The sequence below is a fragment of the Plasmodium yoelii genome, assembly GCF_900002385.2.
Source record: "Plasmodium yoelii strain 17X genome assembly, chromosome: 13".
Classification (NCBI taxonomy): Eukaryota; Apicomplexa; class Aconoidasida; order Haemosporida; family Plasmodiidae; genus Plasmodium; species Plasmodium yoelii.
The window spans coordinates 2,219,805-2,237,508 of record NC_036185.2 but is presented as its reverse complement, the minus strand read 5'-3'; the positions used below and the strand labels follow the sequence as shown (position 1 = coordinate 2,237,508).

General features: G+C 23.8%; 7 protein-coding genes and 1 non-coding gene across 8 annotated transcripts; 2 read left to right on the top strand and 6 right to left on the bottom strand.

The window, feature by feature from the left end:
- Positions 1 to 8: 8 nt before the first annotated feature.
- On the bottom strand, positions 9 to 647 carry PY17X_1352300 (SAM-dependent RNA methyltransferase, putative; the record flags this gene model as incomplete). Its single annotated transcript, XM_721135.1, has 1 exon — positions 9 to 647. The coding sequence occupies one exon, from the start codon at positions 645 to 647 to the stop codon at positions 9 to 11; it is 639 nt and encodes a 212-aa protein (XP_726228.1).
- A 785-nt stretch (positions 648 to 1,432) lies between these two features.
- On the top strand, positions 1,433 to 3,484 carry PY17X_1352200 (nucleotidyltransferase, putative; the record flags this gene model as incomplete). Its single annotated transcript, XM_022957250.1, has 1 exon — positions 1,433 to 3,484. One exon carries the CDS (start codon positions 1,433 to 1,435, stop codon positions 3,482 to 3,484), a length of 2,052 nt encoding a protein of 683 aa, XP_022813699.1.
- A 458-nt stretch (positions 3,485 to 3,942) lies between these two features.
- On the bottom strand, positions 3,943 to 4,404 carry PY17X_1352100 (trafficking protein particle complex subunit 2, putative; the record flags this gene model as incomplete). Its single annotated transcript, XM_721138.1, has 1 exon — positions 3,943 to 4,404. One exon carries the CDS (start codon positions 4,402 to 4,404, stop codon positions 3,943 to 3,945), a length of 462 nt encoding a protein of 153 aa, XP_726231.1.
- Positions 4,405 to 5,181: 777 nt separating this feature from the next.
- PY17X_1352000 (conserved protein, unknown function) lies at positions 5,182 to 8,549 on the bottom strand (the record flags this gene model as incomplete). The annotated part of the gene is made up of 3 exons (XM_022957249.1): positions 5,182 to 5,342; positions 5,589 to 6,656; positions 6,767 to 8,549. The coding sequence occupies 3 exons, from the start codon at positions 8,547 to 8,549 to the stop codon at positions 5,182 to 5,184; spliced, it is 3,012 nt and encodes a 1,003-aa protein (XP_022813698.1).
- Positions 8,550 to 9,674: 1,125 nt separating this feature from the next.
- On the bottom strand, positions 9,675 to 11,240 carry PY17X_1351900 (conserved protein, unknown function; the record flags this gene model as incomplete). The annotated part of the gene is made up of 1 exon (XM_725374.2): positions 9,675 to 11,240. The coding sequence occupies one exon, from the start codon at positions 11,238 to 11,240 to the stop codon at positions 9,675 to 9,677; it is 1,566 nt and encodes a 521-aa protein (XP_730467.2).
- A 1,472-nt stretch (positions 11,241 to 12,712) lies between these two features.
- On the top strand, positions 12,713 to 14,267 carry PY17X_1351800 (Qa-SNARE protein, putative; the record flags this gene model as incomplete). The annotated part of the gene is made up of 5 exons (XM_022957248.1): positions 12,713 to 12,887; positions 13,030 to 13,271; positions 13,559 to 13,674; positions 13,828 to 14,089; positions 14,217 to 14,267. The coding sequence occupies 5 exons, from the start codon at positions 12,713 to 12,715 to the stop codon at positions 14,265 to 14,267; spliced, it is 846 nt and encodes a 281-aa protein (XP_022813697.1).
- A 941-nt stretch (positions 14,268 to 15,208) lies between these two features.
- PY17X_1351600 (60S ribosomal protein L23, putative) lies at positions 15,209 to 16,237 on the bottom strand (the record flags this gene model as incomplete). The annotated part of the gene is made up of 2 exons (XM_723190.1): positions 15,209 to 15,502; positions 16,112 to 16,237. 2 exons carry the CDS (start codon positions 16,235 to 16,237, stop codon positions 15,209 to 15,211), a joined length of 420 nt encoding a protein of 139 aa, XP_728283.1.
- On the bottom strand, positions 15,879 to 15,962 carry PY17X_1351700. Its single transcript, XR_002696584.1, has one exon. It is a non-coding gene; the product is annotated as a small nucleolar RNA snoR18 (small nucleolar RNA).
- Positions 16,238 to 17,704: the final 1,467 nt, after the last annotated feature.

Below are 17,704 nucleotides of genomic sequence, written 5' to 3'. Positions count from 1 at the left end.
ATGGTTTTTTAAAAAAAAGAATCAAGATCATTATATTGCTGATCACCTAATTTTATTAAATAGTCCTTAAAATTTTTTGGTAGAATTGGAACATTTTTATCGCTTTCACATTTTGTATAATAATATTTGGAAACAAAACGAAATGGCAACATCATAGATTCTTTATTATTTTTAAGAACAATATCAGGATTATCAACAAAAGGAATATTTTCTAATTCTACCTGATCATTTAAAATAATATGACAAACTAACACTGCAGTATTTGTAGTCATTTGCACACTTCCTAGATTTCTTGATATAGGAAATTCGAATTTTCTTAATTCTGATGTTCTATCATTTGATGGTACATTTCCCAATATACCACCAAATAATAAAAAGTCGATTTCATTTTTATCCTTGCATGTTAATACATCTTTTGCTTTCATATCTAATAAGCATATTTTATTCCATCCAAATTCATCTTTTAAATCACCTATAGATTTTTCATAACATTTTGGCTCATGTGATTTTGATATATCTTTAAAATTACCTTTAAATTTTGTAAATATTATATTTTCATCTTTTACAATTTCACAAATATGCATATATTCAAGTATGCACCATTCTTCAAGATCATCCATATGCTCTACAATGAATTTTACCCCCATTTTATTTAATCTAACTTTTGTTCGTTTTTTTTAATCTAACTTTTTGTTCGTTTTTGTGCGTTTTTTTTTTTTTTTTTTTTTGCGTTTACAATAACGCATGTGTGATGCTTACCCAAATATGCATATACAATATGAGCTTGTTTGTTTGTTTTATTTATTTATTTATTTATCTATGAAATGTTCTGACCTGTCATATTTTTTTTCATTTTTCGTTAATTTCCCCATAATAATATAGCTATTTTTTATGACATGTTCATATTTTTTCTATACTTTTGAATATACATGTAGCTAATTTACGTTGTAATTTATTTTATTTTTTTTTATTATTTTAATTTATTTTTTTTTTATTCCTTTTTAAAGTGGATAATAAAATGCATACTAAATTTTTTCACGTTTAATAAACAATTATCAAAAAAAAGAGAAATTCTTTACTTATTTTGTATTAATTGTATATATGTATTACATATGGATAAATATATATTTTTTTTTTTTTCCAAATTTTTTGCATGTTTATAAATTAATAAAAATTTGTTTTTCTCATTTAAAATGCTAAGTTAAAAGGGAAAAAAAAAATATAATAAAATAAAAATATATAAAAGTATGAACAAAGGAATAATAAATATGGCCATGTTTTAACTATGGATATAATTTAGAAAACATATGGACATATACATATAATTCAGTAGCATATGATATGTCTTATGTTTTAGAAATAGTGTTTAACTATTTGTTTGGTGAATAATTTTTTTTTGTTTTTTTTATGTACAAATTTATTAAATTAATAAATGGATGATTTGTATTATTTTCTTTACAATGAAGAAGAGCCAGAAAGTGTGAAGGAAGCCAAATTGGAGCTTCATAAAGTTTTGAAGAAAAATAGAGAAAGGCCAAATCGAGTAAATAAGCCAATGAAAGAAGCTGATACTGTAATTTCGCTAGTTGATAATCCAGAAGATATTAATAAAAATATAAAAGAAAAAAAAATAATAAATGATATATCAAATACTGAACAAAATGTACAAACTGATCATGTTAAGAAAAAACAAAAAACATTATCAAAAAATAAAAATAAAAATAAAAATACAGATGAAGCAACAAATTCACAAGGTAACGTATCAGATATTAGTATATATTCATGTTCTTCTGTATCATCAGGATCTGATAGTTCTTCGTCTATTAATTATTTATCCAACTTGGATAAAGAGAAATCTCTATCCTCTGTTAAAAACAAAAGTAAAATAATGTTTTATGGAAATAGTATAAACAATGATGAGACATTTGATAATAATCAATTTAATGGAAATAATAACAAACGTAAACGAGATGAAGAACAAAATAATTTGAATGAACCATGGAAAGAGAAAAATTCCAAATGGAGAAAAATAAATAATGAAGGAAATGGTAATGAAAATGAAAAAGATATATTACAATATTTTAAAATAAATTACCAAAAACTTACTTCATTAGAACAAAAATATTATAAACATATGATGAAAAAATTAAAAATAAGATATGATAATAAAAAGAAAATATTTTTTGCAAATGATAATTTTACAAAAACATTTTCAGATGTAATAACAAAAAATGGAAGTGATAATTTTAATTTCATAGGATACTTAGAATATTCATTTCGTTATTTATTAGAATGGTTAACACCAACAAAAGAAGAAAAGTTATTAAAACTCAAATCAGTAATAAAATTAGAAATGATTGTTAAATCTATTTATCCAAATTGTAAAATGGAAATATTTGGGTCCTTTGTCACAGGATTATCTATACCAAGTAGTGATATAGATGTATGTTTTATGGATATTAAACAAGCTGAAATTGAGACGTTAACTATTATTGGTTATGTGTTAATAAAATTGAATGTTTGTAGAAATATGAGAATAATAAAAGATGCAAAAGTAAAAATATTAAAATATACTGATAATGAATCAGGTGCCAATGTTGACATATGTATAAATCAAAAATCATCAAAAGAAAGTACAGATTTTGTAAAAAAAAAAATAAAAGAATATATATATTTAAGACCATTAGTTATATTGATTAAATTTTTTTTAAATTCAAGAAATTTAAATGAAACATATACTGGGGGTATTGGTTCATTTATGTTATGTTGTATGGTTTTGCATTTTTTACAAATCCATCCATTAACTTTTGATACAAAAATATATAATAATACAAATTTAGTAAGCTTAATTATAGAATTTTTTTATTTTTATAACTTAGATTATCCACTAAATGATAAATGTTCTGTTTTAAGAGGCTTAGGACATGTTATGCCTAGATATATGCGAAGTGAATATGAACGAAATAACAACAGATTATGTATTGAAAATCCAATAGATATATCAATAGATGTTGGTGCCAATTCTTACAAAATTCGATATATATTACATATTTTTAGTCATAATTTTTGTAATTTAATTACCTTAATAAAAAAATTAAAAAAACAAGGGGTCCCTCTTTTTAGGAATAAATATAACACAACTCGTAAGGGGCAACATGATAATAATTTTATTCAAGGAAATAAATTAAACCCCAATTCTATCTTTCCATTATTTTATGGCAATTTTCTTAATCCGAACAATATTGCTTTTACTAAAAGATTTAAAAATAATTTCCCAAATTCTTTATGGAACATTGATCAATTTGATTTTGCATATACACAAGAAGAAAAAAATAAATTATTTGAAATGATATGTAATGATATGTCATCTTATTTTTTAAACAATTTTGGGGAAAGTATGGATGCAGTAAATATATTCTCAACTATTGATCGAGCCTTCTTTTTCTCCTTAGATATTTTCAGCAATATATTTAAATGTGTTTAGTTCACAATATGTTAAACATGAGTCAGTTTGTAAATATTATCTCATTTGGCTTTACCTATTCGTTTAGTTTTGTCATAATGCATGGTGAAGATGGGGTAGAAAATAAGATATCATATAGGGTAGCAGATAAGATATCATATAGGGTAGCAGATAAGATATCATATAGGGTAGCAGATAAGATATCATATAGGATATCAGATGGGGTAGCAGATGGAGTCATTGCGAAATTATGTGGATTAAATCATTATATGCAACTGTTTGATTGTATTTGTTGTTTTCTAGTTACATGCTATTTTTCACTTCGTTTTTTTATCAAGTCGGAGTGGCTACTACATATGTATATGTATATGTATTTTTTTTTTTATTTACTTGTTTCCATTAACTCGTGACAATAACGTGTCGCTTCAATCGTGGCAATAACGTGTCGCTCCAATCGTGGCAAAAATATGTCGCTCCAATTATTGGTGCAAAAAGTTTTTAGCTGCTAAATGAACGTTTTGATCAAACAATGAACTTGTTATGATTCCATTTGGTTCATATAATGGATTTAATAAAACTTTTATATAATTTTCATGAACAAGCTCAAAAAAAGATTTAATATTATCATCAGAAGGTACATGCATATTTGCATTTATCGAATTATTTAATTCATTTTTATTTTTATATAATAATAATAATTTTATATGTCCAGGTGTGCAATAAGCAGATACACTATAATTGTTAAATGAATCTACAGTTTTTAAAAACATATTATTATTTCTCCAAACTAATTCATCTACTGAATCTAATGATTGATGAATAATAAATTGAGATAAATGTTCTGATATATCTTTTTTTCCATTTATAGATAAATCTGCTTCATATATTGGTATATCTCCTTTTCCTATTATTGTTAATACAAATACTTGATTTGAACTCATGATGTTATTTTCCGTATTTTTGTTTATATTATTTTTTTTGTAATATATACTTTTTCAAACTTATCTATCTATCTTTCTGTGAACATATATATACAGTACTTTCCTTTGAGGACTTATTTCAAAAAAAAATATATTTCTTCCCTTTTTTTTGAACTAGCTAACTCCATATATTATTTATCCATCATTTAGGTAATAATATGTCCTCAAAAAAATTAAATAAAATTACAATAATTATATCCCCTTTCACTATTTATTTTTTCTATTAAATTTTTTTTTTTTTTTGTTTTATCATTCCTATGCTTATAATTGAAATGTCAAGGAATTAAATGCCTTGGCCTCTCATTATGAATGCACATCCACTTCTTTACTAACCTCGTTGCAAAAATTGGACTCATATAACAACTTAAATATATAAATGTTTGAAAATGATTTTATAGAATAATAGATCTCATGAATAGCTAGTATTCTTTTCTTTTCTTTTCTTTTTTTTTTTTTTTTTTTTTTTCAAATGATAACTATTTTATGTAACCAGTGAAAATGAACCTTTATCGAAATTAAATGTTTAATATTAGATTAGGGTATATTTATTGTTTTGTCAAATTTAAAATTTTTCATATATACAAAAAAAAGTCAAACAATAAAAACAGAGAAAATATAAACAAACACACAACTTAAAACAATGTTACAAAAAAATAATGATAATAATAATGATAATAATAATAATAATAATAAAACGAACAATTTATGACAAATTCGGAAGGGTCTTCTTCAATTTAGTTAATCAACATTCGCTAGTTTTGGAACAAACTTTTTAATCTCTTTTTTCATTTCAAATTTCTTTGGTAATTTAACTTGTATTTTATTTTTGTCAATAAGTACTGCTTTTTTTTTTGCTTTTTCTAATATGCTTTTTAGATCAGGATCTTCATTACTAGATTCTACAAAAGAGAACAAATAAATTAATCATTATATGCAACAATTATATTTTTCATATTTATAAAAAAATAATAAATATTAACATTAATGGAAATGTTAAAAATTTAACGAAATCACATTCTTCCAATTGTTTATCAAATGTTGCAACTAATCAAATAATTTTCTCATGTACAAAAAAAAAAAAAAAAAAAAAAATGACATATTTTGGTTATTTTAGTTATTTTAGCTATTTTAGCTATTTTAGTTACTTGACTCATTTAAAGGTGGTGGTGGTTTCATAATTGGTTTTTTTAAAATCGGAGCAGCATCACCAAGTTTTACAGATAATGGTATTTCCTTTGGTGGAATTTCAGCTTTGCTTTTTTTTGCCTTAAACATAGATAACATTTTTTCTTTAATTGTTTCCTTTTCCGCTGTCTTGACTCCTATCTTTTCCGCTGCCTTAGCCCCTATCTTTTCCGCTGCCTTACCTCCTATCTTTTCCGCTACCTTACCTCCTATCTTTTCCACTACTTTGGCTTCTCCCTTTTCCACTGCTTTGGCTTCCTCCTTTTCCTCACTTATTTTGTTTTGCCCAATTTGACTTGCCTTTTCTATCCCCTCCTTATTAATTTGTTTACTTGCAAGAATTTTTTTTAAGTTATCTTTATTTGGTCCGATTTTCATTTTAAGAGCTGGCTTTAGTTTATTTACAGAACTTATTTTTTTTACATCAATTGGTGTTTTTTCTTCCTCCATTTTTTTATCCTCTTTATCCTCATCCGTTTTTTTATCTTCATCATTCTCATCCGATTTCATCTCTTCTTTTGTTTTATCATCTTTTAAAACATTTGTCTTCCCTAAGGACACCAACTTAACTTTCATTACTCCATCTTTCATAACTGGAAATTGTTTTTTTTCAACAGTTTTGCCCTTTTCAACGATTTTGCCCTTTTCAACGGTTTTGCCCTTTTCAACGATATTGCCCTTTTCAGCAGTTTTGCCCTTTTCAGCAAATTTGTTTTTTTCAGCAGTTTTGCCCTTTTCAGCAAATTTGTTTTTTTCGACAGATTTGTTTTTTTCCAATACCTTTTCATCATTATTTTCTTTTCCCTTCACACGAAATGGCAATTTCAATGGTGTATTGTTCTGATTCCCTTCTGTCTTATTTTTAGCAGCTTCGAATTTCATTGTCAATTGTCTGATACGACTCATAACTGATGTAGTTTGTTCGTTCTCACTTTTTGCATTGTCTGTATCGCTGCTCTCAGTAGTCACCTTCGATTTGTCTTCATTTCCCTTTGCTTCTTCTGCCGGCTTCTTTTCCTCAGATTCGACTAAGATAAAGAAAAATCGTGTAAAATAAAATGAACAAACGAATGGTGAGCAAAGTGTGAACAAACGAATGGTGGGCAAAGTATGGACTAATGATGAAGGAGTGATGAACTAATGATGGAGGAGTGATGGAGGAGTGATGGAGGAGTGATGGAGGAGTGATGGGCCGCCCACCATATATCGAAGATCTTACCATTTTTGTCGCTTTTAGAGACATAAGGTTTGAAGGTAACTTTTTGTCCACGCTTTCCCAATGTAGTCGTCTTATTATTGTTTGGTCCAATTTTTTCCAACTGGGGTATTGGTTCCTGATCTTTTTCATAAATAGCTTTACTTAAAACTGCATTTTTTTGAAAAACCTTTACGGTTTTATATTCAATTTTAGTATCAGTATTTACCATATTTGGATTATGAGTGTTAGTCAAAATTTGAGTAGCTTTTGATGGATTTAATTTGTGCATAATATTTGTATTTTTGTTATTTCTTTTTAAATTTTTAAAGACTTCTGCAGGTAAAATTGAATTATTTGGTTTCGGATATACTGATACATAAATTTTACCAATTATCTCGGGTTTTGATTTATTTAATCTTGAATATATATCCCAAGGTGCATTATTTATTAAAGTTTTTTCACTAATAAATGAACATCTTGATGTACCTACTAAAACTTTACCGCTTACATCATGAATATCTATCATAAAACTTGGTATATCACCTGTTTTTTTTTCTGGTAATTTATCTAATAATATTCTACTATTTATATTAAATGTTAGATAATCAATATTTGAATCTATATCTATTCGATCTTTAGGTCTTGTAACTCTTTGTGTATTTTGTATTGCAGATATTGCACTTTCACTATCATATCTAACGACACATATTATTTTAGGATTTCCATTTAAATATTTTATTTCTAAATTATTAATATTTATTTCAAAAGATTGTAAATCTTGAGAAATTAAATAACCATTTTGATCACTACTCATATTATTATTATTACCATCATTTGATATTTTTAAAACATTATGAACATTTTCATTATTTTCTAATTTATCTTGTTCTTCTTTAATATATTTTGAAAAAAACTCTTCATAACTATCATTATTATTACCTTGCTTGTACATTTTTATTAAATCTGAAAAACTGTTTTTATTTTCTCCACTGCTCATACTTTTAACCAAATCTCCATTATTGGTATATTCAATTTGATGATTTGGAACATAATCTGATGGAGGTAGCCAACCATTTAAATCTTCTGATGGAACTAAAGGAGGTATAGGGGGTATAGGAGGACTTATAAATTTACCATCTTTTAATAAACCAATTGATTGGTAATATAACATTCCATATAAAGAATTTATACGTGGGTCAAGGGTTCTACATGGATATATATAATCTAACAACATTTTCATTGTTTTTTTTTTTTTATTTATATTATCACTACTTTCAGCTGTGTCAGATGCTATTTGAGTACATACACCAGCAAATGATTGTACTAATGTATCTAATTGAATATATAATAAATCTATTCTACGTACAGTATCAATTAATGAACTTTGATTTTCTTTTATATTTTCTAATTTGTCTTCAAGTTTTTTAGTATACATATTATTTTTATCCAATGCTTCATATGCATTATATATTTCTTTTTGTAAATAATAATTATTTGATTCAGAATTTGTTCTTTTCTCTTTTTCATTTTTATATAAATTAAAATAATGTCTTATTTTATCCTCTAATTCTTCTAATACATGTTCGACAATTTCAGGTTCAGGTCTTAATCTTCCATGTATCGTATCTTGAGTTAAACTATATTTATTTTTCCGAGACACTTCGAAATCATTTAATGCATCCTTCCAAATGTGCATATCGACACTCTTCTTTTTCTTTTTCATTTTGAAACACAAATAATTATGTGTGCAAAACGAGGGAAGGGGTGGGACTATGATAATATTTATATATACCTTTACCTATTTAGTTGGACATAACAAATTTTTTATTCAAAATAAAAAAATAAAATCTTTCAAGAGTGTTAATTTGGAAAAAGGGGGGGGAAATTAAATATTTCGTGTGTAAAAAAAAAAATTTAATTATACATTTGAAAAGTAAATATTTAAAATATGTAGGTGGAAAATATAATTGAAAACATTTCGAGGTATAGACTTATTTTCTGAAAATAAGAAAATGTAACCATCAACATAATATAATTTGATATTTATGTGTGCATTTATTAATATGTAAAGATAAGTTTCATAGTGGAGCTTATCAAATAATTACATTAATTTTTTAATGTGGTTTTTAACAAACAACAATATTTAACAAAATGTAGAGTTAAAATAAAATTAACAAAAAAAAATGTTTACAACATAGTGGCCTTCAAAAATAGTGCCCTTATTTAAGTTACACACAAAATGTTGATAAGGAGGTGTAAAGACAAAACACAAAATATTACCCCCATATATATAAACATAAATAATGTAAGTAAATAAATAATGTAAGTAAATAAATAAATAAATATATATATATATGTGTTATATATGCATGTATAAATATACGTATACATACTTAAAATAACTACATAACATAATGTTACTAAAATATGTCCTTCACACTTTGAATTATTCGAAAAAATGGCCAAATGCAGTATATTTATTTGACAATTTTTTTATTTTTTTATTTGATCTTCTATATTATGTTGTTGTTAGAACAATTTAACTAAGCAACATATTATTTTTTTTTTTTTTTATGCACACGCACATAAATGCACACATATTTTTTCCCTTTTTCTCCGCTTTTTTATGAACAGTTAATAATATTATACTATTTTTTGTAAACATGTACATATTTTTTCCAATGTTTTTTTATTATTTAAAAATGTTTTTCTTGTATTTGGCTATTTTGTTCATATATAATTATTTTCTCCTACTATTTAAAATTTTCAAGGCCAAATATTGTTTGACCCATAAAAATGGTAAAAATATAATTTTTTTTTGCATTATTATAAACCATTTAAATTACATTCATAAGTGTTTGTAGACAATTATCGATATGTCTGTTGCTATAAAATAGCCAATAATTCCCCATAAGGTAGATACAAAAGTTAAATCATGTCTTTTAAACATTTCAGACATAATAGTAGCTGTAGTTGGTCCCCCAATATTTGCATTAATAGCTAATAGTATTTCATCAATATGGATAGCTGAGTTTTCATTTTTTGAACAAAAATTATTATATATATATGATAAAAAAAACACACAAAATAAATGAATAATTAACATAGATATTACTAATCCTGCCAATGGTTTAGCAATTGTAAATAAACTATTTATATTAATTAAAATTCCCAAAAAAAATAAATAATAAATAAATAAAAAATTTAAAACTGTTGAATAATATTCTATTGATCTAAAATATATATAACTGATTATTTCTATTATTTTGTGTGTGCATATGATTAGCTTACTCGTTTTACAATCACAATAACTAATAATATCATTTATTGTCTGAATTAAATAATCTATAAAAAATAAATATATAAATATAATGAAAAATAAAAGAAATGCTTTAATTTTTACTACATTAATTATATATATATCAATAATTTTGTTTAACAATTCATAATGGGTTAATATGTTTTCTGTTAAAATTATTATGAGTAGTATGGACAGAATGTCATATAATATTTTTACAAACATTTTATATACAAAATTATGCTCTTTATTTATATATTTTATTATATTTTTTTCAAAATTATTATTTTTATGGTTATATATAAAAGAGCCATATGTTATTTCTTTATGTTCATATAATATAAGTCTCTCTGTTTCATCATTGTGATTTTGATAATTTATAAAATCATTTTTTTTTTTATTTTGTCTAACTTGAGTAGTTACAAATTTTTGTAAATTTTTATTATTTGAATAATTCTTAAACAATGGTAATATCATAAGAAATAAATTTGTGAAAAAATCATCCAATATAAATATGCTATTTTTTTCTAAATTGTTCAGTTTTAACAACTCTGCAATTTCTATTAAATTAATATGACCACCTATGTAGGTAGAAATAAAACAACACACACTTTTTTTCAAATATGTATCTTTATTTTTTATAGTATTTATATTAAATATTATTTTTATTGTATAGTATGATATTATACCCCCAACAATTGTACCAATCATACCAAATATAAAAGCAATACCAAAATATACAAATCGACTTTGAATTAATAATTTATTTATTATATTTTTTTTTTCTTCATTATATATAATTTTATTTTTTGTGTCTATTAGCCAGCTAGCTATATTTTTTTTTTTTTTCTCTTTTTTTTTTTTATTAATAAATGAAAAAGTTATCATGAATGATATACATAATGTATAGGCTAAAATTTTGTTTAAAAATAAGTCTACACATTTTATGTCCTTAATATTAAATTTGCATATTTTATTAAAGCATACCCCTGAAATAAAACTCAATAAATAAATTGATATCAAATTATTATAATTTTTATTCATTTCTATAAATACAAATATAAGACTAATAAGTAGGCAAATTCCATGGGGATGGTCTTGTATATATTTAAACATTTCCTTAAAAATATTTATATTAATTGTGTTATTAAATTGAAAAACATGAATTATAACCACATGTGTGTATGTATCGTATCTATTATTTTTCTATCCCTTCTATGTTAATAATTGTTGTAATAAGAACTTTCCATGAAAAATCGGAAAGAACTTTTACGAATCTTTTAATCTATCTGTTTTTATACATTCGTATATGTGTTCATAATTTTTATTGCCACAAAAATTATAATAAAATAATTTCAAAATAAAAGTACCTTGCCAAACCCCACACTCACATCTTTAGAGCTAAAACAAACCATTTAATATTTGACCAATTTTTTCATCATTTAAAAAAAAAAAAAAAACAAAAAAAAACAAAAAAATAAACCTTAACATTTTTATAGCCATAATTATTTATGCATACATTTTTTTATATTATATTTTTCGAATATGTAGATATAGTTGATAAAATATAATGCATATTTTTGTACCGACAATTTTTTTCCAAAATTATAAAGAAATAATAGCTATTTTTTTTTTTTTTTTTTAACTATTATTTTCGTATTAATACATATTTATTTGCTTTGACATTTTTTTATAAGAATTCACAAATTTGTTACATAGATTTAAATTATAAATGTCTACACGTACATTCATACAACAATTTTTGCTTACTATAGCTTGGTTTTCTTAAAAATAAAAAATAAAATATTTTCAAACTTAGAATGTTAAAAGAAATTAGAAAAAACAGATATAAATAATTTACACACATTATATAAGCTTCCCCTAATACAACTATCTCATACATTTATAAAAAAAAAGAGAGCATGCCTTTTGCGAAAAATAAAACTTCCTGTAATAAGAATATACACATATATATACAATTAATTGAAAATAAAAAAGTTAAGCTTAAAAATTGAAGAGTTTAAAAATTGAAAAACCCATAATGTATTTCTGACCAATTATATATTGTCATAAAAATGAACGGCAATATATATTACTTTTTCAATAATTGTAAAAAAGGGAATAAAAAAATTTTTGTAAAATTGCACTTAACGTTCATATAAAATTCACGCACTTTGTATAATACCAACTTTTTTTTTAATATGAATTATTTCACATATTATGCTAAATTGTATGCATATACATTTTTATGTACATGTACATATCTTACTTCTCTTTTGTAAAAGATGAAAAAAATGAACTACTCTTAAAAAAATTCTGATAAGTTTATTCAATTTAATAATTCAGAATAAACAAATTTTGATTTTTAAAAAATGAAAAGTACTTTGAAGAAATTTGATAATTATTATTTAACACAAGATGTCGTTGATATTTTTAATTTTTTTATTATTATAGAGAAAAAGCGAAAATTAAAAAAAATACTTATCTTTCCATCTTAGCTAATTTAACATAATATATATTTTTCCACATGAATATAACTACTTGACAAAAGAACAACAAATTATTTTTATTTTTTTTTTTTTTTTAAGATGCCTTTTGTTGATAAAACAGACGAATTTTTTAAAACTGTTGAAAAAGTGGATAATAATTATAAAATAAAAAAAGATCGAGCTATAACCCAAGATACACAAGTTGGCGAATTTGCATCAAAAATTACTGAACTATTACAAACTGGAAATCAAAAATTATATAATTTAGAACGATGTAATTATTTCAAACTAGTATTATATATAAAACCCACGATTTTGCTATTTTTTTGCTATTTTTTTTTCATTTTTTTTTTTATTTTTTTTTTTTTTTTTTTTTTTTTTTTTTTTTTTTTTTTTTTTTTTTTTTTTTTTATAAGATGTCAAGCAAAAGGGAATATTTAACGATAAGACGGAAAAAATAGAAGAACTAACTTACGAAGTTAAACAACTAATTACAGATTCTACAAACACTTTAGATTCACTAACACACTACACATATAGCTTAAATATTAGAAATCCACAATGTCGAACACATATAGATAATATTATATCTTCCTTGAAAAATAAAGTTTTTGATTTTACCAAAAAATTTAAGGATGTACTTCACATTCGAAGCGAGGTAACATATTATGGAAAACGAGTCGTGGCGTTGCTTCTTGCCACTTCTTGCCACTTCTTTCCACTTCTTGCCACTTCTTGCCACTTCTTTCCACTTCTTGCCACTTCTTCCCACTTCTTCCCACTTCTTCCCACTTCTTCCCACTTCTTCCCACTTCTTCCCACTTCTTCCCACTTCTTCCCACTTCTTCCCACTTCTTCCCACTTCTTCCCACTTCTTCCCACTTCTTCCCACTTTTTTTTCCACATTTTTCCACCTTCCCACCTTTTCACTTCTCCCCAACTTAGCACATAAAAAAGCAAATGAGCAGAAGACAAATGTACTCATGCGTTTCAACCGAATCCGCATTCAGTAATGAAAATTATAAATTCAAACCTTTACATGATGATATAGATATTGAAGGGTTAGACATTTTTAAAACAATCACATAAATTTAACGATATAACAATATGTGAATAATTATATAAAAATATATTTTATTTGAATTATTATTTTTGCATAATTAGATTTATTAATTTAGTAACTTTTTATTATAATTATTATTTTTTTTTCTTAGAGGAGAGAAACAAATCTTGAAAACGAAAGAAAAATCATCATATTTGCATTCACGAGCTGATGCAATGGAAAATATACAAAAGGTTATAGGAGATTTAGCACATATGTTTCAAAAGGTTGCTACTATGGTAACTCAACAAGATGAGATGATTAAACGAATTGATGAAGATTTAGATATTTCGCTAACTAACACAAGAGAAGGACAACATTATCTCTTAACTTATTTTAATAGACTGACATCTACCCGAACTCTCATATTTCAGGTAAACTCTCTCATATACATTAATTTGGTTAATCACTTATTGTCAACCGATTCTTTTTGAGCCGATTCTTTTTGAGCCGTCTGTTGCTACCACACCATTTCAATACTTTACTTTCACTTGTGTTCAGGTTTTTTTCTGTATATTTATCTTGATCATATTTTTTGTGTTATTTTCATGAAACCCTCTTCGCACAGATTTAGCATAAAACCGAAAAATAAAAGTTGCATGATTAAATGCACAATAAATTATTTATTATATTTCTATTCGTATTATTCTAATGTGTATTTCTCTTTATGTCAACAACTATGAAATTGTTCATTACCTTTTTTTTTTTTTTTTTTTTTTTTTCGTATTCTATATATATATATTTTATTTCATTCATGATATACTTACACACATTTATAATTTCCATCACATAAACATATTCATGTTTTGTATAATTTTAGTTTGATTTAACTCAATTATTTTTTTTGTTCATATTTTTAATTATATTAATATATACTTTATTTTTTCTGCATTTTTCTGCACTTTCCTACATTTTTTATGTGGACAAACATAATCCTATTTTGGTCTTAAATTAGCATGTAAAAAAAAAAAAAAAAAAAAAAAAAAAATCGCCAAATACATAGCCAAATACATAGCCAAATACATAGGCAAATACATGGCCAAATGCATGGCCAAAATAAACCATTCCCTTTTGTATTCTCCTTAAAAAGTTCAAGCACAGACATTACTTGCCAAATTGGCATAAAAATAATATGCTTGTTCAATACACATGTACATACATATATTTTTACGATATAAAATTGAATGAAATGGTAAATATGTGAAAATTATAAGTCTAGATAATTTATATAAATATTATTTTTTCATACTAACCAAAATGACAATGAATAATTAGATATAAAAAATAGAAACTATAACAATTATCACATTTAATTTATGTATGATTAAATATATTATAATTTCTTATTTTAGTCGTTACGTTTTTATAAGTTTAAGTTGATTTATTTTTTATTTTTTTATTTTTAAAAATGCTTGAATTATATGCATATAAAATCATTAAAAAAAAAATGTATATGTGATAAAATAAAATAAAGAAAAGTAATAATAAATATGTTAAACAATTGCTGAAGCTGCTGATGATAATTTTGGCCATAATTCAGCACACTCTCTTGCAACTGGTCCAGTAATAGCTGACCCTTTCATTTCTCCTTTTGGATTTACAATAACACCAGCATTATCTTCAAAATAAATAAAATAGCCTTCATGTCTTCTCCATGCTTTTGATTGGCGAGTAATAATAGCATTTAAAACTTTTTTTCTTAAATCGGGTTTTCCTTTTTTTACAGTTGCTAAGACCATATCTCCTAGCGATGCTGCTGGTAAACGGTTAAGGCATGATCCGAAACCCTACAAAAATAAAATAAAATAAAACAAAACAACACGTAAATATAAATATAAATATAAATATAATTATAAATATATATACAATAATGATGCACTGAATTATGGAAATATATGACTCCGAAATTGGCATTTATTTATTTATGTGCTCAATATTAATGACATATCATTTATGCGAGATTAATATTTTTTCCCGTTTTATTAATGCAAATTTCGCATGAACATACATAAAAATGTGGAGATAATATGAACACGTTCATAATATAAAGTTTATTTCTTAACATGCGTAGAAATATGGAGATAAAAATATGGAGATAGTATGAACACGTTCATAAGATAGAGCTTATTTCTTAACATGCGTAGAAATGTATGTATATATATAAAAGTATTCAGAAGTTATTAATTATCGGCTATATTGTTTATCAACAAATATTTTTTCTGTCCTATCATTGAATCATCATAATAACTTTATATATATTATCCATGAGATTAAACATTTTCCCATGTAATTATCGCATGAGTATGGTTTATGTGCCTCCACACAAATATGTACATATATGTATATGCGAAATAAATAAATAAACATGTACATGTAAATATATAAGCAAAAATTACCTGAACAGCAATAATGTATAAGTTTTTTCCTCCACTATTATCACAGCAATTAATGAGAGCGCCTACCGGTAAGGATAGGGTAATTCTCATTTTGTTTTTTAATGTTCCTGCTCTTCCTCTCTTCATTTTTATTAATAAATTATTTTTATAAACAAATAAATAATATATATATTATATATATCGCATAAACGAAATGTATGAAATATAATAATAAATTATGCTTAAAAGTTATTCACTTTTTTTTTTTTTTAAATATATATCAAATAATCACAGAAAATATTTTTTTTATAATTAAAGAATTTCATAAGCATTAATAATTTGTTATGCTTTAATTTGAATTAAGCCGTTTGAATTATTTTTTATGTTTACATAAAATAAAAAAATATGTTCTATTTATTATGGCTATTTATCATTATTTTTTATGTACGGGTCATAATTTTTTTTTTATGTCAGGAAAATTAATACATATTTATACATATAATAAAAATGCAGTAAAAATATTATTTTAAGAAAAATTTTATTTCGCATATATATATATATATGGACTTTGGAAAAATATAAAGTATAGGAAACTGCATAAATTATGTTTTATAATATCTAACGGGTATTAATAATTATTTGGTTTGTTGCATATATTGTAAACTTGACGAATAAACATGTACATGAAAAAAAAAACATGTACATTTTACTATAAATAATAATAATAATATAATAATATAATAATATAATATATATAATATATATAATATATATATATGGGTAAAAATTAAACAAATTTATATGTATGATTGCTTATTATATTTGGCTAACAGTATTTTATAAAAAAGTCACGCATATAGAAATAGTGACTTAAGGGACGCTAAGCGTGCTTTTAAAATAATTCTATATATATATAAAAAAAAACAGGCATATATAAATTATTAATTAATGTATTATTATATATGCATACCTATTAAGCAATAAATAATGGTTAACTAAAAAAATCGGTAATTTTTTATATGTACATAATATGCAAATTTTTATATGTACATGTATATGCAATTTTTATATGTACATATATTACTATTTATATGATATGTAACTTTTGTATATAGCCAAATATGTGATTAAAAAAAAATGCATATAAAGGCACTGTATATTATTATATAATATAATTGCTTATATTTATTATGTATATTTTAATTATATATTTTTTTTGAAAATAAAAATAAAAGTAATATTTATTATGTATATATGGAAATGTGCTTTATAGGTACATTGCATAAAAAATTGTTGGAAGTTTACAATAAGCAAATTTCCGCTCTTTCCTTAACCCATTTCGTTTGTGTAAAAATAAAATAAACTAAACTAAAATAAGAATAAAATAAAATAAAATAAGAATAAAATAAAATAAAATAAAATATATAAGAGTAAACATAGCAGAATAAACATAGCAGAATAAACGATTTATTAATGGGCACAAATAAAGTTGCATAAATTTATGAACATTTTTGAGTTGCTCTATATGTGAATATAAGGTAATACATTTGAAATTTTATAATTCAACAAAATACAATTTTTATTATTTGCACACAGTAAAAATAAAAAAAAAAT